The sequence below is a fragment of the Eutrigla gurnardus genome, assembly GCF_963514095.1.
Source record: "Eutrigla gurnardus genome assembly, chromosome: 3".
NCBI classification, from domain to species: domain Eukaryota; kingdom Metazoa; phylum Chordata; class Actinopteri; order Perciformes; family Triglidae; genus Eutrigla; species Eutrigla gurnardus.
In genome coordinates this window covers 26,282,582-26,306,701 of record NC_139917.1, presented here as the reverse complement: position 1 = coordinate 26,306,701, position 24,120 = coordinate 26,282,582, and the positions used below count along the sequence as shown (strand labels likewise).

Below are 24,120 nucleotides of genomic sequence, written 5' to 3'. Positions count from 1 at the left end.
TGTGAGGAGGAGGAGGAGGAGGAGGAGGAGGAGGAGGAGGAGGAGGAGGAGAGATACTTTGATAAGTGTTGCGCCTGCGTTAACCTTGATGGCCGCTAGCAACGGGCTGTGCCAGCAGCAGGGATCTGTTTCAACTGGATTAGATTTTTTTTTCTCCCTCCTGTGCTCCAAGAGAAGGGGAGGGGAAAAAAATCAATACTTGGGAGCGCGGCATGACAGGGGCATCATTTCAGAATTGAAGTGGCTGTCAGGCATTGTCATTTGGTGACTTTTGTTCGCCATTGTACTTTTAAGCCCTCATTTTTCTCCCCCTCCTCTTCCCCGAGCCCATTGTCTGAATTCCCCTGGTGACATTTTATGTTGCAATTTGAAAACTCGAGGCCAAGAGATCAAGTGCAAGAGAATCTCTTTGAAACCAATCGGCGGACCGGTTCAGCATCTACTTTTGTTTAGCGACCCCCCACCCTCCCTTTTCTCATTTCATCCTCTTGTCTCGCTAGACCTCCACTGTGTTCCAGGAGGAATTTATTTGTGGTGTATTTGCATTCTCTGATACAAGACAAGGACAAGCCTGATGTCTCGCCTTCCTGTGGACGGTTTCTCTGCCCCGTTTTGTAAATGAAACCCTCTGGGAGTGCTTGTCGACGGATGTGAGAAATTGGAGATTCTCGCGGAGCGATAGCCCGGCCTCGGAGAGCGCCGAGCCCCGATGTGCCACCAATGTCAAGCGATTGCAAATCAAACTCTTTTTTAATAACACGGGTTTTTTTGTTTCTTCCTCCTCGTTCTCCGACAGAACCCTGAGACTCTGGTTCTGTCAGCCGCGGTGCGTTGAAGGCTTGAACGCCACCAGGCCTTTTCTCTGTCACTCTAATTGATAAACATAGGGCTGATATGTTGTAATGAGCCTCCGTTCTCCAGCCCATTATACTGGTTAACCCTCTCGACCCGGCGGAGGAGAGGAGCGGAGCCGAGGCATCATCTGACAACAACCACAGCGTTTAGATAAGGCTGTGTTACAACACCACCGCTGTGGAGCTCATCTGCTCCCGGCTTCTTATTTGGAGAATCGGCACGGCAAGAGGCAGCGATGACCACAACACAGTTTGATTCTCTCAAACAGTAATATCATTAAAACGCACCGGGATTCCAAGCGTTGTCTTTGTACGTGCGAGCTGCCATCTTCTCCATTATGTGGTTTCCGAGGTGATTACTGCTCTCTCTCCCCCCAGCAGCCCCGTTTCCTCCCCCAAAAGTCCAACACGCATCCATAGCTATTTATTTGAACCGCTGATGAATTGCGGGAGACACGACTCAGTGTAATTGACTCGATTAATGCCAGCCATTATCATTTGGTCCTCACCAAGCTGTCTCCTCTGGCAGAGCCGGGCGCTCGCGTCGGGGCGACCCTGTCAGCCGGCCCGTGTAATGGAAGGTGCTGCCCATGATTACGGTGTCGCAAGTCATAACGGTCTGGCTGCCAGGGATTGGTGCCCCCGGTGGCCGGTTAGGTGAGGCGCTCCCAGAGGCCTTTTTCCTTTCAGCCGCTTTTAACTCGGTAAATATAAGTGCTCGTCTCCGAGCGTGTCTTTTTCTGGTGGTTTTCTTGTCAAAATATGCACACTGGCCACTTTAGTCGCTCCAAAAGAGGCATGTTTCTAATTCAGATGCTTTTTTAAAGTTGCTTCTTATGTTTCCTCTGCATTCCTTGAAAGGAAAGAAAGAACAGTTTGTTTGAAAATACCCCAAATGCTCTTTTTTTGTGTCTGTTTTTAAATGCAGGATGATGCCAACTGGGAGATTTAGTTATTCCCTTCAACCTTCGTAATAACATAACAAGTCCTTCATAATACCCCGGTGTACTCTCTGACTTCACATCTAGGGAATGACCCCAGGAATTAACGGTGACTTGTCTTTTCCACTTACAAGCCGACCCAACGTCGGCTTTTTAACGGCACTGCTGGTGCGTTCAGCTCTTTGGGTTGTTGTTTTAGGGTCCAGTCTGTGAATTTGGCCTTTTTTCTCCCGTAGTCGACTTTGGCTTGGGATATGAGAAAATCCCATTACAGCATGGAGGGTTTGGGTGTTTGGGCAGGCTCAACACACAGGTGATGAAGTGTTTGTTTATGGTTATGAGTTTGAACCCAGCACTGTTGATTAGTACTGCAGACTTTACATGTCTCAGACGGGGGCAGATGGAAACGGACTTTATAGGCGTACTAATATCTGCTCAAAAGGACGGAAATCCACATGAGCATTTATTTTGGCAAAATTGACTCATTTCTATAATAATTTGTACGCTGGGAAGCGTTTCTCTGTTTCCACATTGTTTTTTTGTTTAAAGTTGAACGAGCATCTTATGCAATAATTTGATTAATTATAGGGTTTTCAACAACATCCTCGTTCTCTCTTCCTCCCTTCCAGCTTTTTTCGCTGGTCCCAACTCCTGCTCGCCTTCAGTGCCACTGATCAAGATTAATGGACATGCAACACAAACACACACACAGCCAAGCGGAGCGTGTGCTGTTTGAACATTTGAAACACTTGGAGATTTCTCTCCCGTTGCTGCCTTTTGTGTTGCCGTTTCCCAGGTCGGCACGCTGGAAGGTCACGGCCCGCTTTAATGCCACACAAAGAGACATAGATGGATAATTAAGGCCCGGCGGCCTGCAGAAAAAAGGCCCTCTAATTTGATTTATACCTATAGATTTTCTGTCAGATATGAAATGTTGTCGTTCAAATTGAAGAGGAGGACCCATTATAAAGCGCTTTACTGGTAACTTTCGGGAAAGCAGGTTGCATTCGGCTTAATACCAGTGGGTTAGTTTAAGGTTAATGAGATGAGGACGGGAATATGAAGCCGCATTAAGCTTTCTTCTTAAAAGTGCAGGCATTTGCTTGAGTTGCTGTTCTGAGAACACGCAGAGGAAAATATAAATGCATGTATATGGTTACTATTCCCAGCTTTTTTTCTTCTCCCATGCTCACCTTCAATAAGAATCTAACTTTGAAACGATGCTTTTAAAGTAAAGCCGTGCGATCGGCATGAGTTTGATTCTGGAGCGGGATGGAAATCGGCACGCTGTTTCAAATTACAGCCGTTAGTTTCAGGAGGTGTTTCTACTTTTCCCATCGCTGCCGAGTTCAAAGGCCCATTCTGATAACAAATTCCGACAGAGAAAAATGTCCTCCTTGTGCATTGTGGGTATCGTGTGATTTGGTGTGCCGCAGGGCATTAGTAAATACGTGTCCACTGTTATTAATCAACATGACACGAGGACAGAAATGACCCTTTGCTTTTCATTTGGTTCCACTCAGAGTAGAGTTTCTATAGTGTGGAAACACTGTCTGTATTTTACGTTCTGCTTTTGACGCATACGATCTACACGATGCAGAAATGATCATTTCTACGCCGCTTAATTCAGTGTTCACATTTGTTTTTCGCAATGTACACACTCATCCGTCTTTTCCCCTTTCCCTCCCAGTCCAACTGTGCTCAGTACGCCGCGGAGAAGCGAGACGAGGAGAAGATGTGCGACCACCTGATCCGAGCGGCCAAGTACCGCGACCACGTGACCGCCACGCAGCTCGTCCAGAAGATAGTCAACATCCTGACTGACAAACACGGAGCCTGGGGGAGCTCGTCCTTCAGGTAAAACCCCAGAGAGCCAAACCCTGTTCGTCCAGGACGTTTTTACATGATTCAGTTCTTGTGTTGTTAGACTTCAGCTTGTAAAATGTTCTAGAATTCATCAATGGTGGAAGCAAATCTTGGGTAGGGAGGTTTTCTGCTCAGCATCACACACATGTGATGTACATCTATTTTTTGTAAATTCACAAACGACAAATAATACATTCCATTATTTCGCCACTAAGTGAGCGATGTCTAGAAAATCAAGAGGGTCCACCTGTTTAGTAACGAGCCGTGTTCATAGCATGTCATTTTTTTCTCAGCCTTGGGGAAAAAATATTCAAACCACTGTAATGGTTTTAATCTCATCATAATCTTCCTCATCCCCCGATACTCATGGCTTTGATTAAATTAGATTTGCAGAGGTGAAAATGTCAGCTGTGGGTTGAATGATGCATTGACTGGAGGGAGAGATGAAAGCCATTTAAACAGCTCCGCTCCCATTAGGAAAACAGAGGGAACCCTATCCTCTGTGTTTGTTTCACCAAACAGGCAGCACGATCCAATGCGGCTATTCCCTAATGATGGCTGTTTGTGCAGGTAGTGGGTAATGGTGAGCTGGAGAGAGACGGCTGCTGGCTCGCGCTTGTTAGGCTGAGCCAACTCTCCAGAGACTCGTCTGGCGAGGGTTAGTTTGCTATTGGATCAGGAGTCTATCTCTGGCTTGCCTTTGTTTTCCTTTTCGGTTTTTTTCTTCTCAGGATATGGTGTGTTATTTGTCATATTTTTCTCTCCTTGATACCGTCTCCTTGCCTCTGCTCCTCCTTCCGTCTCTCTTCTTCTTATTCCCCCCCCTATTCGTCTCCATGTGTACTCACACAAGGCTATTTACTATGGAGATTGTGTTCTACGAGCCCCGGCCAGAAAAGTCCCCCCATTACTGGCCCTTTATGCCGTTGCACTATTGATGGTTTTCTTAATGGCTGCCGATGGGCGCAGGGAGCCATTGGCACTGGGCCTTGGAGTGCAGCGCTCTTTTAATAAATCACAATCAGTCCCGTGCCATTACATCAATATTTTTGGTCAATTACTGTGAAGGTCAGGTGGTGCAGCTTCGCACCAGAGCCCCGTGGTCTGCGGGCACGGGAGAAAACATCTGGTGCTGCAAAACCCCCGGAAAAGAACAAGGAAAAGATGGACACAGAGGGGGGAAAACAAAATACTCAAAAGCACACCTGCGTGCCTGCAGGCGCCCTCATTTAAGAGATGTTCCTTCCCTAATTGCACACATACAACAACACGACGTGTGATGCAGCAACGCCGCCGCCTGTAAACAGAAACGGTAGGGGAAGGAGGGGTCCGCGCGATGCTTTTACCAGCTGTGAAAATGAAATCCAAGAACACAAAGACAATACGCGGCTATGATTACGACCTTTTGTTGCTCGGGTGTAAAAACCCAAAGCCCGCCTGCTCACACGCCATAAAACCGTATTCCCCGAAGTTTCCATTCAATAAAGAGTCTGAAAATGAAAATATTATTTTCTCACAAGCTGATGGGAATTGTTGTTTCCTCACGGCAGGCATCTAATATCTTCTGACACGGTGTGACCCGCCTGAATGCAATTTGTGTCTTAATATCCAGCTTACAGCAGCGCTGGCCTCTGGAGGGAAGAGGTGTTAGGTGATTTTCCTTTTTCCATTCCCCTGCTTCGTCTGCGGTTCTCTCTCTCTCTTCCTTGAAACACGTAATTTCTTTTCTCCTTTTTCTCTCACTGCTCCTTCAGTCGTATCACGGAGCATCCAGCGAGGATTCCTCCCAGCAGACGGAGGCAGCATCTATCGTTTTTGTGCCCTTGTCTGTCATCTCGTGTCAAGACAAAGACAAATCCACAGTCGGATACGGCGGCTACCTGTTCATCCATACGTTTCTGTCCCACTGCCGTGAGACTCAGGTGTACCACATGCCAGCCTGCTGTCTTTTTAAGGCGGGGGGGGGGGGGGGGGGGGGGGGGGAGGAAATGAACACCTACCAAGATAGCCACAAATGAAACAACTGGCACATGTCATTTTTTTCTCCCCTCATCCCTCCAGTTTTTTCTCCCCCCCTCCTTTTCCTTTGAGCTCGGGTCCACTGGGCATCCAGACTGCTGCAGTGTTTATTTGGGTCAGGAATCATCTTTCATGTATACGACACCCAGACAAAGTCGACGGACAGAGAGGGGAGATGAGGGCAGAGATGATGGAGAACGCCAACTCGCAGTCTCCGGGGACCCTCGCCGCTCTCCTCTTTTTCCTCCGCTCATACCGTCTCTTTATTGCATTCTAATAGGCTGACTAATGTACCATGGAAATTCACTCTGGATGCAGAAAACGGGGGGGAAGTAAAAAGGGAAGGTGGCCGTGTGATGTAGAAGCAGGGTGAACACTTGTTTTGTTTTTTTCTTCCAGAGGCGTTGTTGACAGTCTACTCATGTCGCCGGTGTGTTTGAGGCAAACGGGAACATTATTGAAGATGTAGAGGTTTAGGTGTTCTCCTACTTCTTCTTTTCTTTCAAGCATCAGCATCCATCCTCTCCATTGTTTATTTCTAACAATCCTCACCAGTTAGTACAGCGAGTCCACCCACACACACACACACACACACACACACACACACACACACACACACACACACACACACACACACACACACCTCCAGCAGCAACTCCTCTCCCTCTGCTCCTCCTCCCTCATATAAGCAGCTCATTTTCTGCAGCACCACTGCTCTAATGGACGCCCTTAGGCTAGAGGCTTCCCAGCCAAGGGACATCCATCTTTTGGCGTGTCACACTCCCGCCCGGCAAAAAATCTTTGTGATGTGCACTCCAATCTTTCTTCAGTAAATCAAATCTTCCTTCCTTCAGAAAGACGAATGCTTTAGGGTTGGAGTGTTATAGAGAAAATCAATGCCGGCAAAATTGAAACAGTATGCCCCCGTATTGATCGGCCTTGCGAGATCGAAAAGGAACAGCTTTGTAACTGTTCCGCCGGACAGTTAGCTGACCTGTAATGGACAAACTATTGATATTAGCATTACTATTTTATCTTGTGCTATATCATTTGACCAGCGCACTATTGAGGGAGAGAAGCCAGAGCAGAACGTTCACAGTTAGAAACAGGGTTTTGCTTTTTATCCACTAATGATAACAGAAGATGGTGTGAAATGTACACAATAAACCGTGGAGGGGTCTGTGTTGTCGCTATTTGTTCTTATTTTAGTAAAGGAAATATAGTTTTCTTTCCATAACATCCCCATTATATACAGCACTGTATGTGATGCATTAATAGAGTAAATGCAGAGCAAGCACTATTATACAATCTATATGCACTATTCTGTTCTTTATGAATGAATCTTGTGCTTATTGATTTAATTACAATTAATTTATTTATTGTTTAGGTTTTCATGTTATACTATCGAGAAAAAAATTACAAAATTGTATTTAGCCCAACGCAGAATCTTAGATTTGCTTGTCTTGTCTCACCAAAAGTCCAAAGCCTGAAATTATTTAAATAGGATAGAAAACAGAGAAAAGTGAGAAAAGAGATAATCACAATTCCAAAAATGGAACTAGTGAGTGTTTATTCTAATGACACAATTAATGTTTTTAAAGTTGTTGTTTATTAATTTGATTTTAATTGACTAAGCAATTAATTGACTAATTGTTTCATCTTTACAGTATAGTATGCCACGCATATATATATATATATATATATATATTCTACAATACCTCTCTTCCATACATAACCATTCTCTCCAATTAGGAATACAACGATGATTATTTTCTCTACGTTTTCATTATTCTTGTCAATTCATGGTTTAGTCCGAATGTCGTGAATCACAATTATTTTTTACAGCTCAACTCAACGGCTTCAAATCTGTATAATACCCTGGTTATTCAGTCTTCAGTCATGTAAAACATAGAAACCAGTGAAATCCTAAAAGAACCTGGAATCACTCCAATCAAATTAAATGGTTAATTGATACATTTAAAACATCAAATGTGTTATTAAACCCCCCCAAAAGATTTGTTTTCAGATATAAAATATTCTCTATAAAATCAAATATTCATGACTAAATAATCTACAACTAAAATTAAGTTTAAAAAGTTTGATTTAAAAAAAAAAAAAAAACGTATGTTAAAACCCCAAATCCCAGTTTATTGACTTGACAGTATTGTTGATGCCATAAAGTCAGATTTGATGGACAGTGGCGTCTCCCTGGCAACGTAAGCCAACAATCCCACAACTAATCAGACTCAGATATTCCTACGTTGCACTGAAATATGTCGTCGCTTCCTCGAACTCAACTGTAAGCACTTCAACAACATTCTCTCAATTCAAATAACTAGTTACAGAAAACAATATATGTATATTTTTAATTTTATCGTTAACCCATTTTTTAATTTTATTACATTTTTAGTTTATAAAGTAATAAATGAATTGACCACATAATTGCAGCTTCTTCCCATTGTCCATGCCTTGTTATCACCTCCCACCTAATTCCGGAATTACACTCTGAACACACCGTGGAGTTTCGCTCACTACAGCGAGGACATTCATGTTAACATAGCATTTATTGTTTAAATAAATGATTGCATGAGAAACTGCGGCCGCCCGATTCATCTCCACTGGTACGCTTTCCTTCCAGACTTAAATCACAATTATGATCCATAATACTGAATGTAATGCATGTGTTAAAGCCGAGGCCTGCACAATGTCGCCGCTGCCTCGCGTGTGTGCTTCATGGACACGCTGTACGTCGCGGCTGCAGCCGCTGCTCGGCACGCAGGGCTGAAAAAGGAAATGGGATGCCGGCACGTCAGTTGAGATTCTAACCATAGGGAACAAGAACGTAACTGTTTAGAGTATACCGAGTCTCGGAAATGCACGACACGAGAGGGGCAGGAAGACAGACGGGGAGAGAGACAGACAGGGAGAGAGGTTTGTTACTGAAGCATCCTTTCCTCTCGCTGCGACGTACACGAAACCATAGCGATGAGTGATCCTTTATCTGCCCATCACGTTGCCTTTTCTTGTATTTGGGGATAGAATTAACAGCGTAGCTGCTTCCCCCATCTGTCCTCATTCAGATTTATGCACCACATTTTCCAAATTGTGTAATTTCTGCAGCTTTTGTTTCAAACTATTTTCTACATTTAACAAGTCTGGATGGCTGTTAAATCATATTTCAAGTAGATAATCTCCCATAAATGAGCCTTTCTTTACATTGAAAAAAAAAGTCCATTACATTGTACAGTACTTAACTGCTCATTTATGATAATAGCTTTTGGTTTGCTTATAAATACTTGCAGCCTAAACACAAACACGACCCGCCGTGTGCTGAGCCGCGGCAGCTGTATCCGTCCACAGCTCCCGTCTCATCCCAGGACGGTTGTTTCCTTTAGTCCCAAGTCCAGACTACTTCAAAACCAATTAGCTGGTGGCTGGAGTTGTGGTCATCCATCTGCCTTGATGCAGTCATAAACATACAGCGTAAACATAGTGCACGGAGCAACGCGAGCCCTCCCTTAACTTATGTTCAACGCCAAAGTCCTTAAAGGGGTTTAATGCAGGAAAGCTCATTAATCATCCTCGGTGACATGTGTCCGGGACAGAGAAGTCGTGACGGGGGACGAAAAGGATGTTCCTTCAGTCTCGGGGGGGAGAGAGACTGTTGAAGTTTGACGTTCCATCAGTTACATAAAATAACGTGCCACGCCGGCCCCACCGTGCAGTCTGGCTCATGGATATGGAATAGAATATAGCCTTAGTGATAACATTTACCTCGGCTGTATATACAGTACAGTGGCTGGGGCTGTAAGGAATAGTAACAAAGTGTCACGGCAGAACATATTAACAGCTGATGATGTCCATATGTTAGCCTGGTTAAGTGTTGCAGGTTAGACCGAGACCCAGAGAATTACACCCAGTGGATCATTGCAAATGACAGGAGAGAAAAAACGGCAAGTGGTTCAGTTCAAACTAGTGCTTTTGAATTATTGTTGAATATTGATTGAATGCTTTAAAAAAAAATCTAATAATTTAGAGATTTTATTTTTAAATGTTTTTGTACCAAATATGTTCATTTGAATGGCTTTTGTCAGTTGTCGCAATTAATAATTACTAGGGGAGTTTGCTGATACAAACAATTTACATTTTTTTCAGTAGAATTGGTCAATAAGTTTGCATATTTATATATATTTTTTAGTAGAAGGTGGACAATTCTACTTTTTTATGCAACTTTAAGCTTGTTTTTAACATTTAGGCGCATCACAGCTGTTAATTTATCAGTTATACTGCTATTTATAAAAAAATGTATCTATCTATCTATCTATCTATCTATCTATCTATCTATCTATCTATCTATCTATCTTATTTATGTGCTTTTTTAGCCATTAAACATACAAATATGTGTATTTTTTTTACCACATTATTTAATTTTCCTCAAATGAGCTCAGCCGCCTCTAAACTCTCCATGTAGCCTCCTCAGCTACAGAAGAACCCTCTGGGGTACGAGTATCCTTGGTGGCGAGCTGAAGCCCTAAGTAGTATAATGACACAGTGACGGGCCGCTACGGTCACTGAGGGGAAAAAAAGGAGGTTTTCAGTTTAACCGATTTCCCCTCAACCCCTTTTACATCTCTCCACCCGCTTAGTATTTTTTACGCCGTCGGTGTTGTTCGTCCGCTCCCTCGCAGCTCTGAAATGTAATGGAATCCTTGTTATGAAGCATGAAGGAGGGCCGCCATCCCAGAAAGACCAATTACACCATCCTGCCTCGCTGCCTCGCTGCTCACAGCGCAGTGTGACTCTGTAGCAACTCTCAGATTTATGACTTTTATATACCCTTAAGAAAGTATATGGCCTTGGTGGAGCAAGGTCATGATAAAAGGGTGCTGATCAATATCTGAATGAAAAGCCATTTGGGAAGTTTTTAGGGCTTTGTTTTTTTTTTTCACTCCTTTCTCCCTGGATGCAATATCTGCAGAGTATTGATTGTCCGGGCCAGTAGTTAGTCATAGGCTATCTCCTTTGACTAACCCCTTTGCAGCGTGTCACCCCCCCTCCTCCTCCGTCCTGGTGATAGATTGGTATGCTTCCAGCCGGTGTAATTACACCACAGTACCAGCAGGTCATTTATTTTGCTACTTTCACCATTTGCCAAAAAAATGGCCTTTATCTTTCGAATCCAGCTTCCTTGTGCAACTCAAGCAGGAAGACGGCAACATAAAATACCAGCGATCATCCTTTCCTCATAGATCTTCAGCTTGTGTTCTCGGCTGTATAGATTTACTTTAAACCCCCCCCCTACATCCCTCCTCGTCCCTGTGTCTGCGTTCAAGTTCAGCACCACCCGAAGAGGATCAGACCAGCGGAGTTCAGTGTGTAAGATCTGCAACGTTAAGACTTGATATTGATAAGGGACAGATGTGGTTAAAGGAGAGGGATTTTTCTGCAAAAAACAACTTTTGATAAACTCAGTAGAGGAAAGGAAATGTTTTCTAATAGAAAATAGAATAATAATTCTTTCTAGTATACAAAACTTGCAATATGAGCAACATGATAAATCCCCGACAGAAACGTATTTAAAATTCAAGAGCGACGCTGCAGCCCTGATGCCTTTTCTTTTCTTTTTTTCCCCTGTTTATGTATTTTCTCAAATGAACAGATAACTACACGGCCATTATAGTTAGCCAGACTTCTGTTTATATGATCGTCTCAATCACCTTGCAATGGAATTGTTGCACTTGACACACGCGTGCACACTGTGCTATAAGTGCTGTATAATGGGCCCGGCGGCATGATGGAGGGAGGGGAGGAGGCGCTCATGAATAGCAGACAGCCTCGCTAGATGAGATTGCCGAGCCCTCGCCGTCCTGCATCGACGCTGGAGCAGGAAGCACCACACACTGGTGTAGACGGTTCAAGGGAAACTGCAAACACTTTATTTATTTACCGATTTTGCATAGTTTCAAAATCAGAAATGGAATTTATTGCATTTTAAAAATGTTCTTTTTAAATATTTTTGTGTGTTTGGATGTGAAACTGGCTCTGACATTTTAGGTGGTAAAGGTTAAACATGGGAAGCCCCCCCCTTCACACACACACACACACAAACACAAAAAAACAGCCTTCCTTCGACCCCCAATCCCAGCTGACCTTGAGCTTCGCCCGCCGTGTTTTTCTTTCGGGGTGTGTTGAAAACGGCGGGTATTTGTTCAGATTTGTCACAGCATTCAAGATCAGCTCTGAAAGGTAGAGGTCAGAAGATTATTACAATGGGCCAGTAATGGCAGAATTATGCAACTCTGGTCCAGTGGATGCCCTCATTACCTCGCAGGAGTGGTGATAAATGGCCTTAAATGCACGTTGTCAAAATCACAGGAAAAATGTGACCCTTCATCAAAAATACAGATGGTACCACTTCAGCGCTGCGGCATGAGAAGTCTGTATATATTATTTATTATGGAGTTGACGCTGAGATCATTTTGATAAGGCGAGCCAGCGGAATCTGTTTTAACATTAAACAGTGAACTCGAGCGCAACATTATTCATTTGATTTCCCCCGTCTTTGGTCAATATTTACTACCTTCCTAAACACAACACTTTTGCTTTTACCTCCCATGAAACCTGATATCATTAGTGTGTAATGGCCTGGCTTTCTGTTGGTGAATTTACACTGAGTGTAATTGCTGCTAATTGGAAGCTGCGCACTAAGCTGGCGGTAATTAGGTCTCGATTTGCATTATTTCATCTGGCTGCACTGCATTGTGGGGAGTCTGAAGCCCTTGCCTCCCACCCATGGGAGTGCTTTGATCCTCACAAGCCGGTGATGTTGCAGAGATGCAATATCAGTCCCCCCGTTTTTTCTTCATTCAGATGGCTTTTTGAAAGCTCTTGGATAAATTGGAGTTAATTGGGAGGAGTGGTAGATGCTTATGTTGTCTTGGTAATGAGCGTGCACTCTTGTGTGTTCCCAACAAACTCGGTGAAAGGGGAGTTAACAAGAGTGTGATAAAAGCAAGGGCTGTAAATGAACACGGCTTTGGTTTCAGCCGTGCTGAATTCCTCGGCTCGTATGTAAGATTTAAATTGGTAGTGTTCTTTTTTTTCTTCTCTCTATTCAAGTGCATACTCTTCTATTAAATATGTTTCTAGAGATGTGGTTCAGTGTTGGATCCCGATATTAACATCCATGTTTGAATGACTCGATCGTGGGATTAATAATAAGGATGAGCAGAGTTACACGTGGGCTGTCATTTAGAGGAGGAAGATGGAAGCGTTGCCGGGTGTGTGACCTCGCCGTTACCTCTGGTAAAGAATCTCGTAAACAACATTAGCCGAGGTGAATTAACATACACACACGTGTGTATGGTCTCCTGTGAACCTCATTGGGAAGGATAAGCATTAATGCACATGTAGAAAATCACTCCGGCGGCAGGACTTAATCATGCCAAACAATTTCAGCGGGAAAGGTATTCGGTCCGGTTCCATTTTAATTTGAGTCTGGAGATACCGTCGATGTGATCGCTGCCACCGTTTGACAAAGAGCCCAGCGCTCAAGCAACCAGTCCTCAACATGACAAATCCTCAATCTATTCCTGCTCTCCCCGTTTCTTCTAAACACATGGTTTATGCAAATCAAAGCAAAATGATCTCGGGGATAGCGGCAATGTTTGAGCAATTTGAGGGCTGCCAATAGGAACCGGCATTAATAAAAAAAAAAAAGGAGAGAAATCTCTTCTGCATATGCAGGTCTCATTGACTGTACCCAAATTAATTTAGCCGAAAGGTTATGAATGACAGTTTGTGCCAAAGTGCAGCCGCTTGTCGTGATATATGAAGGCGTATTCACTCTGCGTGTCCTGCTTGCTATGATAAAGGTCATGTTATCATTTACATAACATTGAATGCTTTAAAGGAGAATAAATAAAGGAAATGTTTTCTCTACCTCTACATATCCACCCGAGGTACATTTCATCTTTCCCAGAAAGCTGAATTGAAATGAAATAATAAAAAAAATAGCCGAGAAGGAGTTTGGATGCTTTCTTGTTCTGATATCCGTTTCTAGTATCCGTTTAAAAACAAACTTTTAAAGACTGGAATAAGTGAAAAACGGCTCCGCCTGCCTTTGAAACAACCCCGTGTGATTGAATCTTGATGGATGGGTGTCGTTTGTCCTCGTCAGCAAACGGAACGATTGTCCCACGGAAGCAGCTTTGAAACTTTCATGAGAGAATCTATTAAAACGTTGAAAGTGGTCGTGTTTGATGATCCCATTAATATGTGATGATTAACAGAGGAGACTTGGAAGTGGATGCAGGAATGTTTATTTTCAGGTTTTGTTAATGCCAGATTACTATTATATTTAGGATAAGATTAAACCTTAATACCTCCCGAGGGAAATCCGGTCGGTGGAGCAGGAAACTGTAATAGTCAATACAACAAAGGATGAAAAATACAGGGAATCATGTGTAAAATTAACATAAGAAGAAAATATATATACATTTCCATTTTTTTTATTTTTGTTTTAATGGTAGCATTCTGGCTTTTGGTATTATCGACTTTAAACTGACTAGAATACTGACTTTAATAACTGTAGTCATTCAAACAAAGGGATTTTAGTCATTTATACGTTCTTGTAAACACATGTGCACCCATGTGTCAGGGCTAGTTTATTGTAGAGGACATTGTTAATGTATGTCACTGAGCCAGCTCTCTATCTGGACACTCACAATTAAATAAATAAATAATTTATATGTATTTCACCTCATCATCCAGAGCTGCTGGTCGTCTGCTCTGTTAAGGAAGCAAATGGACAAATAATCGTAGCTCTGAATGAGCCGACCAGTATCTCCTAGCAGCGTGTTGATGTCTTATTTTTTACTTTATTAAATTGAAGGTATTAACTGTTTTGTTACCTGATTAGAGAGAGAGAGAGAGAGAGAGAGAGCATCAGGGCCACATAGAAGGAGAAACTTGAGCTTCACCATTCATCCTGTAGGTAAACGTCCTCAAATTTACAACTACAGAGACCTGAAGAGCATCCAAAAGAGAGAGAGAGAGGAAAAAAAAGAAGGTAATTACTATTTACTACTTCACATAAAACTCTTCCGGAGTCCGTTTCATCAGTAGCCAATGTGGTCTACATTAGAACGGCCCAACAAATTCTCTTTAGTACACACAAACTACAGCTAGCACATGCAAGGCTCCAAGTCGTTGCCCCCGGATTTGAAGGAATCGACTCTCCTGTCGGATTGTCTTTCATCATCAGACAACGGTCCCCTTCAGGCTTAACGAGCCGGCCTTCCAGACACCTTTTATGACCGGACTAATTACTAATTACACAAGTGGTTGGCGTGAGCCGCCGCACAACGCCGGCCCTTTTGTTATTTTAATTGTTGTTATTTTGAAGAATGGCGCCTCGGTAAATTCTGCCAAGGATGCTCTCGGAGGATGGATGAGCTCTGAATAATTTATCATGTTTGTGGAAACACGCTCAGTGTGCGGTATGGAGGGGGGGGGGGGTGTACATCTCCATTCTTGTTACGCCGGCGCTCTCATCGGGGATTGATGACGAGGTATCTTTCATCGTGCGTCCACCTCTTCCTTCACCCCATCATTAGGGCCTCCATTGTCGCCGGTTCATCCTGCGCTGGATGAATATGACTGGCGGACCTCCCCCCCCCCCTCCATGCTTTGACTAATTACTCCAGCCAATGGTTCCCCTCCTGATGGATTAATGTGTATTGTGTGAATCAGACAGACTAACCCCCCCCCACCCCACCCCTCCCTCTTCCATGAGATGAGAGACGAGTGCGTCCCGATTCAGGGCTGTGTGCCGTGCACAACCTTGATAATTATTTTCATAGATGAATACCGTTGCAGGCAGGATGATGAAGTGGCCATTTGCGTTGGGAGACTATCACATGCAAACACGGAGCAGGGTCTTTGTCACTGGTGAGAAATCTGGTCCTGCACAGACCCGCGTCCCTTGTGTCTTTTCCAACCCCATTCCCATTCCCCATTCATGCCATTTTAATTTCCCAAACATCTCATATTGAAGTTGTCTTCTCTACCCGTCATCCAGCCTTTTGGGATTTTTTTTGTTTTTTTTGTCCAGATAAATCAAATAATCAATGTTTTTCATTAGCCGGGCCATGCAGGGTTCTAAAGGACCCGCTTGGAAATTGTATTTATTTTCAGGAGTTAAGCTCCTTTCCCCTTTAGAGGCCCCCGTGTGATCAGTGGTGTTGGAGTGAAGATTTGTGAGGAGCCCCCGGCCAGAGCAGCGTTCAGGAGTAGATCACATAAAGTATGGAGGGCTCCTCCCGTCCTACAGTTTATGCCACTGAAACCATAAACTGTGTCTTCCTACACCTTCACAGGATGCACTGCAGCCACTTATGAATAACCTGCTCATGGTTCTGTTTTTATTGGTTTAGAAATATTTAGTATCGTTTAAATCTTCTTGTCGTCAGCTTTTTTCTTTTTCTTGTTTTTTTTTTTTCTACTTTTCAAAAAGGTTAATCTGTGAGAATATAAAATATAAAGAATATGAAATATTTTGCTCCTAAATAGTAGCTAGCACATCTCTAAATGTCCTGTATGTTTCATGAGAGCGGATATTCACACAACCCAGCAGAACTAAAGATATTTACAGTTTCCAGAAACCATGGAAATTGTTGCTGTGGCTTTGAGGAACATCTACGATGAACTGAACTCCAGGACGAGCCTTACGCTATGATTTTCTTACTCCCCCAGAGTATTTTTTCTCATGAGAACATTTAGAGTAAAATGACTATTTGACTCGAGCCAGACAGTCAGGATTAAGTCTCGCTGACGAACCAAGTGCATGTTGTTTTTCCCTCCTCACCTGAGTTGTTAATCATGAACGCCTGAGCTCCTTTTACATTTCAAAGAAATGGATTTTCATACGGAATTAAATTAAAAACCCTTTAAACTGGAAAAGTAACAACTGTTTGTGTGATGAGAAAAATGATTTTCTTATGCCTTCGTGCCATGGGTGATGAATATTTAAGATTGTTTCAAAGATAGAAGTGATATTTCAGTACAGACAGGTGGTGTTATGTGGCGATGACTCCTCATTAAAAGTTAACACTTTCTTTTCCTCGAGAGCAAGAATGATTTACTGACCATGCGTGGTAAAGGGAGATGTAGATGTGAAAGAGGAATGGGTTGTGTGGACATTGATTAATATTGGTAATGCTATCCACCCCCTCCTCGTCGTTTGTAATGGCCTGATCCTGCTAGCCGTGAGCCCTGAAAGAGGCGTCCTGCTGGGCCTGAAATGAGCCTAGAATGGAGGCATGTGCCACACAAGTGTGTGGAAAATGATCACGCTGTCATTTGCTCATTCCACCGTGATGTAGTTAGTGAGGGAGGGGGGTAAAAAAGGCACCACCTTTCCCTCTAAGATGGAGACAATCGTTGTCAAGTACAATGATTTGGTGTTCGCTTGTTGTCTAAAAAAAAAAAAGTGATTCTGAGAGAAAAACCTAAAAACACCAAACACAATGCTTGCTTTATGTTCGCTGGGCCCGAGTGCTAATGCTGGGCTGCTATACCATGCTGGCTGGTAATTGCTAACACATGTGCTACCTCTGTCTCGCTGCAGCCGGCCGAGGGAGTTCTGGCGCCTGGACTACTGGGAGGACGATTTAAGGCGACGACGTCGCTTCATCAGGAACCCCTCGGGATCCGCTCACTCCGAGGCCACGCTCAGAGCGGCGGCGGATCACGGTCAGTCCCGTCAGCCGTGTTCCCGTTTGTCTGCACTCCCTTTCCCCCCCCCACTCACTCGGTGGTAGCGCCAGGTACATGGTAATAAAAATTAGTCTTCCCGTTGCAATAAAAGATTTATTGTACCACAAGACACAGTAAAATGGCACCCTCATTTGAATTTCACAAAGGTGATTCTAAACTCTGGCACCCATTAGGCGACTCCTCTGTTCGTGGGACGTTTGTGAACTGAGTGTGCTGTGGATGAGATGAAATGTGAATTTTTGTGCATTCTTTTTTTTCTTTGCTGCGTTACAGTGCCTGATGTCAGCGGTAAGTAGCATTCGTCCTCTATTTTGTTCTCTAGCTTTGAATGAGGAGGTGTTTTGGGTTAATATGTTCGAGCAAAATATGCATCATTTCTAGTCCGAATGAAATGTTTTGTATAATTAAGATCAATCAATTTATTATTTAAAGTGCAAAATCACCATGGTACATGGTCTCGATACACTTTCCAATAAATCAATTTACAATAATAACAGATTATAGAACAATAATAAAAACATCAGAGGAAAATGATAAAACAATGAAGAATTAGTTTCAACCAAAATTTGGGGTAAAGAGGTGAGTTTTAAGACGGGACTTAAACATTGCAATGGATGTAGCTTCTTTGATGTCAAGTGGGAGGCCGTTGATGAAACTGTATGTTTAACATAAGTTGTATTGGTCCTTAAGCTTAAATAATATACTAGTGAAACACAGATTTCAGTCGACCAAACCTCCTTGAAGAAAGAATCTACATTGAGCCTCTTTAAAATGTGGGAAAATCTCATGTATGGAGAAACGTTGTCAATACTCGTCTATTACCCAAAGTGCAGAATTCTCCTTTAAACGGACAGCATTGATTTATTCCCCCTTTAGTATTTAAATGGGTCCAATCAATTCACTGTTTCTGTAAAGACAGGTGCCGATTCTGAACCCACCTATTCTGAGAAGGAGTTAACGTTCCCAGCAGTCGCTTATGACCACAATATCTAAATGACACATGTCCCTGCATTAACACCAGGAGTCACATTTCTCTCCTAGAGTGCATGTAATCCCTCATTTCTGCAAAAAACCACTCCAGCACACACCAGGGTTTGCAATCATGGTGGTGCTGGGCCTCCGTTCACCAGCCCGACCGGCTCCACGCTCCTATAGACGGCCTTTTCGTGGACCAAAAAGAATTGTCCTCAATGTGTCACCTGCGGGAGTCCCCCTTAAATGTGACCTCAAGACGAACGGCAGGTGTGACAGGAGTCGATAGCATTGTGATCTAAAAGCAATAAGTGTTGGGGATCCCGGGATCCTGGGAGACTTGTGGTCCTGCAGTAATGGCTGCAGCGTGGAGGCAGCTGGAGACCGAGGCCAGCTGCTCGCCGTTCTTCTGCAGAATTTGACTTTGTTTTCCATCTTAATTCCCCCCCCCCCCTCTTCAGCTAGTTCATGACGGAGAACAGACACATCACTTATGCGCCGTCATTGACTTCCTTTTTATCTGATGAAAATGTGTCGGAGGCGTTCTTTGATTCGCTCGTTCAGGTATTTTGCTTTGGTATTCAATTTTATTTAAAACTATTCCAGCGTATGTGCTACATGTACTCTTCACTGGGAAGAAGAAGAAGAAGAAAAAAAATACAAATTCCTGCAAACATTTGGTTTCAAAGTCAAGTCTGTGTAAAAATAGCCAGCAGCCAGTTGTGGCGAGGGTACGCTACCTCCAGAGATTATACTGGCCGGCTAAAGTACGGGAATATATCATTAAAATAACTCTTTGACATTGAAGCCTGCCGGCATCCATTTTCTGATGTAACCTTTCGTCTTGTTTTAGTCGACCCGACATTTGTTACGGAAGTGCAGCTCAAGATGAGAATGCAGGGCTGAGTTTTCAAACAGAGCACAAAGGTCATATCTGGCTGTAATTATATTCATCAGATGCAGAGAGGGGGGGAGATGCAGCCTCACCCCCCCCTAAGAAAATATTTAGTATAAGATCAAGCCTGAATTTACCCTAATTTTCTAGCTTCTTGTGGCTGCACTTTTCAGATCTCACGCTTGATCAGAAAATTAGTAGAATGGAAAATATTTAGCATTTTTACCCGAGCGATCGATTGTAACAAGGTGTTAGTTTTCCCTTTTTTTTTCTTTTTTAAAGAAGAGTTTCTTTTCAGTCAAACGGAGAAAATATGCATTTCTGAGTCAAGGGTATAGACAACCGTTATCATTCATACAGCGCCAAGATGATTTCCACAGGAGAGTGTGTGTGTGTGTGTGTGTGTGTGTGTGTGTGTGTGTGTGTGTGTGTGTGTGTGTGTGTGTGTGTGTGTGTGTGTGTGTGTGTGTGTGTGTGTGTGTGTGTGTGTGTGTGTGTGTGTGTGTGTGTGTGTGGCTGCCAGTAGGCTTGAGTAGGCTGTTCTGTATTTATGCCTGGAAAGAACCATCTTTTCTGGGGATTGATTTGGTCTGGTCCAGGGCCCGTGTAGCAGAGGTGGCAGAGTAAATACCTGAAGACTAATGTCTCTGTTCTGGTAATCAATACTCGCCTCATGACCACACTCCTGGCTACGCTCCCGTTAAAAACAAATTTGTTAATTTTGACAATTTAATTGCTGTGACCATGCATGCCTTGGGTTGTATAAGCAGGTAGTTGAACCTCTCAGTCGGGGGAAATGGGGCTCCTGGAAAAAAGTGTAACCTGTTGGGATTGAATGCACGTTTTCTGCTCGCCGCGTGATGAGTGATGGGCTTGAAGTGCCCCGCTAGGTGTGGCACGTCCACTCTCTGCATGGACCGTTTATTGCTGTAATCTTTGAAAATTACGCTTTAATTGAAATTACATTTTAAAAATGGAATGAACGTTGTGAGTTTGCGTCTAGATATTTTATTTTATTTTTTTTCATTCCCTTTGCTATTGGAATTACTCACAACCCTTAATTTCAGTTAATTCCACACACATTTTTTATTTTAAATCCACACACACACACACACACACACACACACACACACACACACACACACACACACACACACACACACCACCAAAACCTCAGAGTTGTCAAATTAAAAGAAGAAAAAAAAATAAACAGTACCCACTTTGAGAACAGAGTGAGAAGTTAGCACGTAGCCTGTCACTTATGTGCACATTTCTTTTTTTACGTGCGACATGACTCCGGTGAAAATAGCTTTTCTTGCTGTTCTCATAGTCTCTGAGTGGTCAGTATTTTTGTTGCCCTTACTTCAGTGTGTGTCATGGGGAACTATTAATAACTCGGACTAAGGAGAAGGAGCCCGGATCAGCTCGACACTGTAAGTTGGTAGCATGCGATACGAGGATGTTTACAGTGAAATGCACAGAAGTTCAAATACATCTCTGTGTTTTGAGCCCACGATAAGTCCCCCCCCTGTCCACTCGCTTGGTGTGAATACAATGGCATGTGGTACGTATTAGAGGAGCTGGTAGTAATTTCGGTGCTGCTAACTAAAGAATCCTCCAGGGAGGCTTAATTACAGGAAGACCATTCTAAATATCAGTGAGCTGCATATTTTCCATGACAAGAGATTTTTTATCCGGGCTCCTCTAGCAGTTTCAAAGCGTATCGCCACATGATGCGGCCGTGCATTTTTAGGAAGTGCAATCGATCTCCCCTCAGGTGATGATGGGGGGGGGGAAATCCACTCGGTATGTGTTCGGCGTCTCGCCGGATTAAACCTGCGTTGCTTTGACCAGAACGCCGGATTAGAAAACACTGCCAGCTATGTTTACAAAGAGGGAGGACTTGGTGCCGTGGACTTGTGTCTGTGGATCTTTACCCGGCACCACGAGGGAATGCAGGGCTCTGTAAATGTTTGCAGATTACCATTTTTCTTAAATAATCCATTTGGAACCTCAAGTCATGTCGAGTTGAGATCAAGACCGACGTCTTTTGTTTCAGATAATCTCTGTTGGAGTTGGTGTTTGTTTTGATGCATTTAGGGTTATCATGATGTCAGTCTGCAGCCTCCTGCTGCTCCTTGTTTGTCCTCCAGGACTGAAGTTTAACTGAATGTAGGTTAAACGGCAGCGCTTGTCAACTTTGTAAATGGTTTTATTAGAGGCAGAACCCACTACATGTTATAAAACAGGCCTTTTTTCACATATTTATACCCTTTAGTGGCTGACAAAAACATAAAAATAATGTTTTACTCAAATGAATGTGTTTTATTCGTTGTAAAAATAAAAATTAGATTATAATCTAATCTAATTTTCTACGCTCCTTAGTTTTTATTTGCTACTGCGCCACTAGTGCGTTGGTTTAAACCGAGGCAGTGGAGACGAAGCTGACAGCTCAAATTAGAACACAACCGCTTATTAGTCGATCTTGAAATAACTTTTCCGCTGCCATTGTTTACAGTTAGTGACGGTTTGCTTTTAGTTTGCTGAGTCGGGTGTTTGGTTTCACTTCAAAAAATACAATTTTGCTCAGATGCGATTTTTTGAAAGCCTTGAAAACTGCAACAAAGTTAAACATGTTTATTGTGTTAAGCTACACTACAGTGTAAAATAAATGTAATGTCATGCATAACATTGTGTATGTTATGTATTAAAGGCAAAATAAAATTAAAAAACGCCTCTTTTCCTCCCCCCCCAATCCTCCAGCGTCTGAAGAGGACGTTCTCAAAGGCAAGCAGTCCATCAGGAGTCAGGCTCTGGGGAACCAGAACTCAGAAAGTGACACGTTACTCGACGGAGACGATGAAACTCTGTCATCCTTGGAGGACAAGGACCTGGAGAACTTAACAGGTAAAGAAACGCCTCGTCTTCTTGCTGTTTGTCCTGCAGCTCAGACCAAATACACAACATTGTCACGTTCAGAACTCAACAACAGCCCACAAGGTCCACTTTGCAGATATGATGCACCGTATCTCTCCCACAGGACCTCATAGATTTATCCCATATGATGTTTACCGTTTTGCTTTGATATCTCAGTGTGTTGTTTACATGCGTTCAGCACTGAGGAGCCCTCGTTTACCAGGAAAACCGACTTAATGAAAGCCTTACACAGCGTTATACCTCTGCTCTCATTGTGCCTTCATATGCTAAATGCTGCTGGAGAGAACACAGCTCCTCCACACACACACACACACACACACACACACACACACACACACACACACACACACACACACACACACACACACATTTTAACCAGCAGTAGCTGAGTTTATCCCAGGATAATGCTGGAATAGGACATTATCTGATCCCCCCTCCCTTCACCAGCCTGTTAGCCTTCAACACAACCTTATTTTGCATTTCATACTCACGATGGTGTCAGACCCCCTTTTGTTGCTTTTGATTCGTCTGATATTCAAGGAAAGCCTAATTAAATATCATAAAGTCCGCTAATCGGATTGCGTGTAATCCTTATTTTTTTTCTCAGCAGACTGAGCTGCATTAATGGGGCTCAGAGCGCTATTAAAATAACGCGACTGGAGGACAATAGGATTAAACGTCGGATCCTGTCTAATAAAGTGACGTGTTTACTGAGAGGAGAGCAGAGCTTCTCCTCTAAGCAGCTGTCTGCTTCAGGTGGACTTGAATGTTTTTGAATGGAGCCCCCCCCCTCCTTCCCCCCAAAAAAACATGTTATTTCAACTCCGTGTCAGTACTCGCGGGAGATGCAGAGAAAATGAATATCTCTGTTTATCCCATCGGTTTTCCGAGAGCGGGGCGCTCGGGGAAATCAAGCCGGGCTGCGAGCCTCCTTCCTCCGCGGCGCACATCTGCAAACACAATGGCCTCGTGTGAGCGCAGAGGCGCGCGGAGCTTTGCACGCGCAGCTCCCTCGATGCCGCCTCTCATTGTCACGCTGGCATAAATTAAGATTGATGAGAGATTAAACCGAGCCTCGGCCAGACGTCCGCAGTCAACGCGTTCTGACTGGCAAAGTTGAACACTTTTATAAAAAAAGAAGTGCGAGTTTTAGGACACTTTGCCTTTTAAATATGTTATTATATCACGGTAGACATCCACGTTTCTATTATGTGTGTCGATTAATTGTAGATTATACATTTTATGAACAAAAATGCACTGTAGCAGTTTGAATATACAACAATAATGCATATTATAAACATATTTGTGTGTGTGTGAGAAGCAGCCTCACACGCGATGGTTATCTTCGTAATCTCCCCCACGTGTCAGCTGTATTTATCCACTAACCGCATGGAGGATCGAAGGCCCTGTTCTGGGTTTACCTTGCTGCGTGTTTTCCTCCGCGGAGGCGCTCGTTTCTCTGACCGGCGTGTCTCTCTTGTCTGTCCTCCCCGCAGGCCCGGTGAACTTGAGCACCGGCGCCCAGCTGGTGGCTCCGGCCGCGGTGGTGAGGGGGACCCTGTCCATCACCGCCTCCGAGCTCTACTTCGAGGTGGATGAAGACGAGCCGGGCTTCAAGGCCATCGATCCGAAGGTAAGACACTGGAGCTCCATCGATCACGTCTCGGACTGTCAGCGTGTTGAGGCTCGTCTCTCCTCCATTGCTGGTTAAAAAAAAATAAAAAAAGTACAAAACCAGTAGCCCGAGTTTTATCCAAAATATCTGCACGTGTTGTTTAAAATGAGCATTTAAGGTCGTATCTTGCATTATGACTGTATTTGAATTGAAATGGGAATTCAAATATAGTTTTTTAATTAT

At 43.5% G+C, this 24,120-nt stretch overlaps 1 protein-coding gene across 3 annotated transcripts in view; it reads left to right on the top strand.

The window, feature by feature from the left end:
- The window catches only part of lrba (LPS-responsive vesicle trafficking, beach and anchor containing), a 171,081-nt gene that overhangs the window by 78,981 nt on the left and 67,980 nt on the right, over positions 1-24,120 (top strand). For all 3 annotated transcript variants that reach the window (XM_084005725.1, XM_084005724.1, XM_084005726.1), the window contains exons 36-39: positions 3,486-3,652; positions 17,310-17,434; positions 22,089-22,232; positions 23,759-23,895. In XM_084005725.1, coding sequence (XP_083861851.1) covers positions 3,486-3,652; positions 17,310-17,434; positions 22,089-22,232; positions 23,759-23,895 — 573 coding nt within the window. The remainder of the gene's footprint in view (positions 1-3,485; positions 3,653-17,309; positions 17,435-22,088; positions 22,233-23,758; positions 23,896-24,120) is intronic.